General features: G+C 45.8%; 1 protein-coding gene across 1 annotated transcript in view; it reads right to left on the reverse strand.

The window, feature by feature from the left end:
- The window catches only part of RSPH6A (radial spoke head 6 homolog A), a gene marked incomplete at its 5' end in the record, with an annotated part of 96,940 nt that extends 88,153 nt beyond the window's left edge, over nucleotides 1-8,787 (reverse strand). The window contains one exon of the mRNA XM_053696860.1: nucleotides 8,497-8,787. Coding sequence (XP_053552835.1) covers nucleotides 8,497-8,787 — 291 coding nt within the window. The remainder of the gene's footprint in view (nucleotides 1-8,496) is intronic.
- Between the last annotated feature and the right edge of the window lie 720 nt (nucleotides 8,788-9,507).

The raw sequence follows: 9,507 nt of genomic DNA on the forward strand, positions 1-9,507 counted from the left end.
TACATAGCATGCAACTTCAACACCAGAATGATGAAATAAGGCAAATGCAAATGCAAATAGAAGATCTAGATAAACGCGGCAGGCGTCAAAACTTAAGAATCAGAGGAGTGTCTGAAAACATTTCAAATGCCGCACTTCAACAGTATATTCAAGACCTATTTAGTTATCTTCTCGACACAAAAGATGGGACCAGCATTTCTATAGATAGGATGCACAGAGCCTTAAAACCGAAACCTTCAGCTAAGGCGCCCCCTAGAGACGTTATACTCCGCTGTCACAATTTTAAAGACAAGGAACAACTGTTAGCCGCAGCCAGAAAGAAGGCGCCCATCCACAAAAATGGTGACACAATACAAACATTTGCAGATCTAAGCCCGCTGACTCTTGCCAGACGGAGAGAAATAAAATTCCTCACCACACACTTAAGAGAATGCAATGTACCATACCGCTGGGGATTCCCCTTCGCCATCAGGGTGACCAAAGAAAACAAAGAATTTACATACAAAGATCTAGAAGATTTGGACTCATTTTGCTCCCAACTAGACATACCCCTACTAAAACACATCCCCCAAGCTCCAGATCACACAGAGGAATCTCCAGATACAGACCATCCTCTTCCAAAAATGCAACGTCAGAAATGGGTCACAGTAAGCAGGAAACGTAAAACAATATCCCCTACACCCCGCAACTCAAGGGCACCGCCCACAGAACCACCCTGATGGACTCCACCAGCAAATTGTATTTGCTAATCGCCGCACCCTAACACAGGAATAACAGGAACATCTGATCTCCTGGCGGTGGACTCCAAAGACCCAACAGTCAATACACCAAGACATCTGTTTACCAAGTTATAGACTAAGTATTCAGTATCTTGACATACTCCTTTTTCTACAAATATATAGCCACCTTGTTTTGATATGCATTACGTTCATGTCTTAAAACCTCCTTCATGAAACTCACTTGACTTTAGCCAACGGGGAATGATAGTGGTATCTCAGTACTACTACTACTCCTCCATCCTCCCACTATCAGGATACGGAGTCAATCTCCCGCTCCTGGAATAGTCTTTTACTGTAGTTTTAAATGTTCTTTAAATTTGTTTACTGTTTATTGTTCTATTTACATTATTATTATTTGTTGTTTAACCTCTGCTCCTCCAATATGTTCAAAAAGCTCTGTGAGTCTTCACTCTCTCAAGGCAGCGGCTCCGGCGCTCCTCCTTACCCCTGTGGGTATGTACTATACTTCGTGATAGCAGGTCTCCACGACAAACCAAAGCGACAAGACATGGTAAGGCATACTAGACACTTCACCCACTTAACGCTAGATAAAGAAGAGTGACCTAGTGACGTGACAGAAGAGTGACCTAGTGACGTGACAGAAGAGTGACCTAGTGACGTGACAGAAGAGTGACCTAGTGACGTGACAGAAGAGTGACCTAGTGACGTGACAGAAGAGTGACCTAGTGACGTGACAGAAGAGTGACCTAGTGACGTGACAGAAGAGTGACCTAGTGACGTGACAGAAGAGTGACCTAGTGACATGACAGAAGAGTGACCTAGTGACGTGACAGAAGAGTAACCTAGTGACATGACAGAAGAGTGACCTAGTGACGTGACAGAAGAGTAACCTAGTGACGTGACAGAAGAGTGACCTAGTGACATGACAGAAGAGTAACCTAGTGACGTGACAGAAGAGTAACCTAGTGACGTGACAGAAGAGTAACCTAGTGACGTGACAGAAGAGTGACCTAGTGACGTGACAGAAGAGTAACCTAGTGACGTGACAGAAGAGTGACCTAGTGACGTGACAGAAGAGTGACCTAGTGACATGAAAGAAGAGTGACCTAGTAACGTGACAGAAGAGTGACCTAGTGACGTGACAGAAGAGTGACCTAGTGACGTGACAGAAGAGTGACCTAGTGACATGACAGAAGAGTGACCTAGTGACGTGACAGAAGAGTGACCTAGTGACATGACAGAAGAGTGACCTAGTTACGTGACAGAAGAGTGACCTAGTGACATGACAGAAGAGTGACCTAGTTACGTGACAGAAGAGTGACCTAGTGACATGACAGAAGAGTGACCTAGTGACATGACAGAAGAATGACCTAGTGACGTGACAGAAGAGTAACCTAGTGACGTGACAGAAGAGTGACCTAGTGACATGACAGAAGGGTAACCTAGTGACGTGACAGAAGAGTAACCTAGTGACGTGACAGAAGAGTAACCTAGTGACGTGACAGAAGAGTGACCTAGTGACATGACAGAAGGGTAACCTAGTGACGTGACAGAAGAGTGACCTAGTGACATGACAGAAGAGTAACCTAGTGACGTGACAGAAGAGTAACCTAGTGACGTGACAGAAGAGTGACCTAGTGACATGACAGAAGAGTAACCTAGTGACGTGACAGAAGAGTGACCTAGTGACATGACAGAAGGGTAACCTAGTGACGTGACAGAAGAGTAACCTAGTGACGTGACAGAAGAGTAACCTAGTGACGTGACAGAAGAGTGACCTAGTGACATGACAGAAGAGTAACCTAGTGACGTGACAGAAGAGTAACCTAGTGACGTGACAGAAGAGTGACCTAGTGACATGACAGAAGGGTAACCTAGTGACGTGACAGAAGAGTAACCTAGTGACGTGACAGAAGAGTGACCTAGTGACGTGACAGAAGAGTAACCTAGTGACGTGACAGAAGAGTGACCTAGTGACGTGACAGAAGAGTAACCTAGTGACGTGACAGAAGAGTGACCTAGTGACGTGACAGAAGAGTGACCTAGTGACATGAAAGAAGAGTGACCTAGTAACGTGACAGAAGAGTGACCTAGTGACGTGACAGAAGAGTGACCTAGTGACGTGACAGAAGAGTGACCTAGTGACGTGACAGAAGAGTGACCTAGTGACATGACAGAAGAGTGACCTAGTGACGTGACAGAAGAGTGACCTAGTGACATGACAGAAGAGTGACCTAGTTACGTGACAGAAGAGTGACCTAGTGACATGACAGAAGAGTGACCTAGTTACGTGACAGAAGAGTGACCTAGTGACATGACAGAAGAGTGACCTAGTTACGTGACAGAAGAGTGACCTAGTTACGTGACAGAAGATTGACCTAGTGACGTGACAGAAGAGTGACCTAGTTACGTAACAGAAGAGTGACCGAGTGACGTGACAGAAGAGTGACCTAGTGACGTGACAGAAGAATGACCTAGTGACGTGACAGAAGAGTTACCTAGTGACATGACAGAAGAATGACCTAGTGACATGACAGAAGAGTGACCTAGTGACATGACAGAAGAGTAACCTAGTGACGTGACAGAAGAGTAACCTAGTGACGTGACAGAAGAGTGACCTAGTGACGTGACAGAAGAGTAACCTAGTGACGTGACAGAAGAGTGACCTAGTGACGTGACAGAAGAGTGACCTAGTGACGTGACAGAAGAGTAACCTAGTGACGTGACAGAAGAGTGACCGAGTGACGTGACAGAAGAGTGACCTAGTGACATGACAGAAGAGTAACCTAGTGACGTGACAGAAGAGTAACCTAGTGACGTGACAGAAGAGTGACCTAGTGACGTGACAGAAGAGTAACCTAGTGAAGTGACAGAAGAGTGACCTAGTGACGTGACAGAAGAGTAACCTAGTGACGTGACAGAAGAGTGACCTAGTGACGTGACAGAAGAGTAACCTAGTGACGTGACAGAAGAGTGACCTAGTGACGTGACAGAAGAGTGACCTAGTGACATGACAGAAGAGTGACCTAGTGGCATGAAAGAAGAGTGACCTAGTGGCATGAAAGAAGAGTGACCTAGTAACGTGACAGAAGAGTGACCTAGTGACATGACAGAAGAGTGACCTAGTGACATAACAGAAGAATGACCTATTGACGTGACAGAAGAGTGACCTAGTGACGTGACAGAAGAGTGACCTAGTGACATGACAGAAGAGTGACCTAGTGGCATGAAAGAAGAGTGACCTAGTGGCATGAAAGAAGAGTGACCTAGTAACGTGACAGAAGAGTGACCTAGTGACATGACAGAAGAGTGACCTAGTGACATAACAGAAGAATGACCTATTGACGTGACAGAAGAGTGACCTAGTGACGTGACAGAAGAGTAACCTAGTGACGTAACAGAAGAGTAACCTAGTGACGTGACAGAAGAGTGACCTAGTGACATGACAGAAGAGTAACCTAGTGACGTGACAGAAGAGTAACCTAGTGACGTGACAGAAGAGTAACCTAGTGACGTGACAGAAGAGTAACCTAGTGACGTGACAGAAGAGTGACCTAGTGACGTGACAGAAGAGTAACCTAGTGACGTGACAGAAGAGTGACCTAGTGACGTGACAGAAGAGTAACCTAGTGACGTGACAGAAGAGTGACCTAGTGACGTGACAGAAGAGTAACCTAGTGACGTGACAGAAGAGTGACCTAGTGACATGACAGAAGAGTAACCTAGTGACGTGACAGAAGAGTAACCTAGTGACGTGACAGAAGAGTGACCTAGTGACATGACAGAAGAGTGACCTAGTGACGTGACAGAAGAGTGACCTAGTGACATGACAGAAGAGTGACCTAGTGACATGACAGAAGAGTGACCGAGTGACGTGACAGAAGAGTGACCTAGTGACGTGACAGAAGAGTGACCGAGTGACGTGACAGAAGAGTGACCTAGTGACATGACAGAAGAGTGACCTAGTTACGTGACAGAAGAGTGACCTAGTGACGTGACAGAAGAGTGACCGAGTGACGTGACAGAAGAGTAACCTAGTGACGTGACAGAAGAGTGACCTAGTGACATGACAGAAGAGTAACCTAGTGACGTGACAGAAGAGTAACCTAGTGACGTGACAGAAGAGTGACCTAGTGACGTGACAGAAGAGTAACCTAGTGACGTGACAGAAGAGTGACCTAGTGACGTGACAGAAGAGTAACCTAGTGACGTGACAGAAGAGTGACCTAGTGACGTGACAGAAGAGTGACCTAGTGACGTGACAGAAGAGTGACCTAGTGACGTGACAGAAGAGTGACCTAGTGACATGACAGAAGAGTGACCTAGTGGCATGAAAGAAGAGTGACCTAGTGGCATGAAAGAAGAGTGACCTAGTAACGTGACAGAAGAGTGACCTAGTGACATGACAGAAGAGTGACCTAGTGACATAACAGAAGAATGACCTATTGACGTGACAGAAGAGTGACCTAGTGACGTGACAGAAGAGTAACCTAGTGACGTAACAGAAGAGTAACCTAGTGACGTGACAGAAGAGTGACCTAGTGACATGACAGAAGAGTAACCTAGTGACGTGACAGAAGAGTAACCTAGTGACGTGACAGAAGAGTGACCTAGTGACATGACAGAAGAGTGACCTAGTGACATGACAGAAGAGTGACCGAGTGACGTGACAGAAGAGTGACCTAGTGACGTGACAGAAGAGTGACCGAGTGACGTGACAGAAGAGTGACCTAGTGACATGACAGAAGAGTGACCTAGTTACGTGACAGAAGAGTGACCTAGTGACGTGACAGAAGAGTAACCTAGTGACGTAACAGAAGAGTAACCTAGTGACGTGACAGAAGAGTGACCTAGTGACGTGACAGAAGAGTGACCTAGTGACGTGACAGAAGAGTGACCTAGTGACATGACAGAAGAGTGACCTAGTGACATGACAGAAGAGTGACCTAGTGACATGACAGAAGAGTGACCTAGTGACATGACAGAAGAGTGACCGAGTGACGTGACAGAAGAGTGACCTAGTGACATGACAGAAGAGTGACCGAGTGACGTGACAGAAGAGTGACCTAGTGACGTGACAGAAGAGTGACCTAGTGACGTGACAGAAGAGTGACCTAGTGACATGACAGAAGAGTGACCTAGTGACATGACAGAAGAGTGACCTAGTGACATGACAGAAGAGTGACCTAGTGACGTGACAGAAGAGTGACCTAGTGACATGACAGAAGAGTGACCTAGTGACATGACAGAAGAGTGACCGAGTGACGTGACAGAAGAGTGACCGAGTGACGTGACAGAAGAGTGACCGAGTGACGTGACAGAAGAGTGACCTAGTGACATGACAGAAGAGTGACCTAGTTACGTGACAGAAGAGTGACCTAGTGACGTGACAGAAGAGTGACCGAGTGACGTGACAGAAGAGTAACCTAGTGACGTGACAGAAGAGTGACCTAGTGACATGACAGAAGAGTAACCTAGTGACGTGACAGAAGAGTAACCTAGTGACGTGACAGAAGAGTGACCTAGTGACGTGACAGAAGAGTAACCTAGTGACGTGACAGAAGAGTGACCTAGTGACGTGACAGAAGAGTAACCTAGTGACGTGACAGAAGAGTGACCTAGTGACGTGACAGAAGAGTAACCTAGTGACGTGACAGAAGAGTGACCTAGTGACGTGACAGAAGAGTGACCTAGTGACATGACAGAAGAGTGACCTAGTGGCATGAAAGAAGAGTGACCTAGTGGCATGAAAGAAGAGTGACCTAGTAACGTGACAGAAGAGTGACCTAGTGACATGACAGAAGAGTGACCTAGTGACATAACAGAAGAATGACCTATTGACGTGACAGAAGAGTGACCTAGTGACGTGACAGAAGAGTAACCTAGTGACGTAACAGAAGAGTAACCTAGTGACGTGACAGAAGAGTGACCTAGTGACATGACAGAAGAGTAACCTAGTGACGTGACAGAAGAGTAACCTAGTGACGTGACAGAAGAGTGACCTAGTGACATGACAGAAGAGTGACCTAGTGACATGACAGAAGAGTGACCGAGTGACGTGACAGAAGAGTGACCTAGTGACGTGACAGAAGAGTGACCGAGTGACGTGACAGAAGAGTGACCTAGTGACATGACAGAAGAGTGACCTAGTTACGTGACAGAAGAGTGACGTAGTGACATGACAGAAGAGTGACCTAGTGACGTGACAGAAGAGTGACCTAGTGACGTGACAGAAGAGTGACCTAGTGACGTGACAGAAGAGTGACCTAGTTACGTGACAGAAGATTGACCTAGTGACGTGACAGAAGAGTGACATAGTTACGTGACAGAAGAGTGACCTAGTGACGTGACAGAAGAGTGACCTAGTGACGTGACAGAAGAGTGACCTAGTGACATGACAGAAGAGTGACCTAGTGATGTGACAGAAGAGTAACCTAGTGACGTGACAGAAGAGTAACCTAGTGATGTGACAGAAGAGTAACCTAGTGACGTGACAGAAGAGTGACCGAGTGACGTGACAGAAGAGTGACCTAGTGACGTGACAGAAGAGTGACCTAGTGACGTGACAGAAGAATGACCTAGTGACGTGACAGAAGAATGACCTAGTGACGTGACAGAAGAGTGACCGAGTGACGTGATAGAAGAGTGACCGAGTGACGTGATAGAAGAGTGACCTAGTGACGTGACAGAAGAGTGACCTAGTGACGTGACAGAAGAGTGACCTAGTGACGTGACAGAAGAGTTACCTAGTGACATGACAGAAGAGTGACCTAGTGACGTGACAGAAGAGTGACCTAGTGACGTGACAGAAGAATGACCTAGTGACATGACAGAAGAGTGACCTAGTGACATGACAGAAGAGTGACCTAGTGACGTGACAGAAGAGTGACCTAGTGACATGACAGAAGAGTGACCTAGTGACGTGACAGAAGAGTGACCTAGTGACGTGACAGAAGAATGACCTAGTGACGTGAAAGAAGAGTGACCTAGTGACGTGACATAAGAGTGACCTAGTGACGTGACAGAAGAGTGACCTAGTGACATGACATAAGAGTGACCTAGTGACGTGACAGAAGAGTGACCTAGTGACGTGACAGAAGAGTAACCTAGTGACGTGACAGAAGAGTAACCTAGTGACGTGACAGAAGAGTGACCTAGTGACGTGACAGAAGAGTGACCTAGTGACGTGACAGAAGAGTGACCTAGTGACGTGACAGAAGAGTGACCTAGTGACATGACAGAAGAGTGACCTAGTGACGTGACAGAAGAGTGACCTAGTGACATGACAGAAGAGTGACCTAGTGACGTGACAGAAGAGTGACCTAGTGACGTGACAGAAGAGTGACCTAGTGACATGACAGAAGAGTGACCTAGTGACGTGACATAAGAGTGACCTAGTAACGTGACAGAAGAGTGACCTAGTGACATGACAGAAGAGTGACCTAGTGACGTGACAGAAGAGTAACCTAGTGACATGACAGAAGAATGACCTAGTGACGTGACAGAAGAATGACCTAGTGACATGACAGAAGAGTGACCTAGTGACGTGACAGAAGAGTGACCTAGTGACGTGACAGAAGAATGACCTAGTGACGTGACAGAAGAATGACCTAGTGACTTGACAGAAGAGTGACCTAGTGACGTGACAGAAGAGTGACCTAGTGACGTGACAGAAGAATGACCTAGTGACATGACAAAAGAATGACCTAGTGACATGACAAAAGAATGACCTAGTGACATGCTGGTAGCCCCTTACTTGTGGCAGGATGTGTTGCACGTGATGGACCCAGTTAGACAGACTTTCCACCAGTTCAGGCACTGGAATGCCCTCAAATTCAGGATTCTCTTCGTATGTGTCCCGAACTGCACCCTCCTCTTCCTCTTCATCTCCCTCTTCCTCACCAAACTGGTAGAACCCCAGTGGGCTTATGTGGGTCCCAGCAGAAATGCGGGAAATCTGTGCACGTAGCAGGTTGGCTTCTGTCCCCGCAAATGGAGGATAAGTGAGAACTGGGGCATCAAGGTGTCCAGTGAAGAGACGCTTGATCTGTAAATAAATTAGATGCAAAACTAGATGGAAACATAGACAGACAGACAGACTAACCTACATCAGATCTGTACATTAGATATAGATACAGACAGACTAACCTACATCAGATCTGTACATTAGATATAGATACAGGCAGACAGACTAACCTACATCAGATCTGTACATTAGATATAGATACAGACAGACAGACTAACCTACATCAGATCTGTACATTAGATATAGATACAGACAGACTAACCTACAGCAGATCTGTACATTAGATATAGATACAGACAGACTAACCTACATCAGATCTGTACATTAGATATAGATACAGACAGACTAACCTACATCAGATCTGTACATTAGATATAGATACAGACAGACTAACCTACATCAGATCTGTACATTAGATATAGATACAGACAGACTAACCTACAGCAGATCTGTACATTAGATATAGATACAGACAGACTAACCTACATCAGATCTGTACATTAGATATAGATACAGACAGACAGACTAACCTACATCAGATCTGTACATTAGATATAGACACAGACAGACTAACCTACAGCAGATCTGTACATTAGATATAGATACAGACAGACTAACCTACATCAGATCTGTACATTAGATATAGATACAGACAGACTAACCTACATCAGATCTGTACATTAGATATAGATACAGACAGACTAACCTACATCAGATCTGTACATTAGATATAGATACAGA

This window comes from Bombina bombina, unplaced genomic scaffold (genome assembly GCF_027579735.1).
Source record: "Bombina bombina isolate aBomBom1 unplaced genomic scaffold, aBomBom1.pri scaffold_723, whole genome shotgun sequence".
In the NCBI taxonomy this organism is placed as follows: Eukaryota; Metazoa; Chordata; class Amphibia; order Anura; family Bombinatoridae; genus Bombina; species Bombina bombina.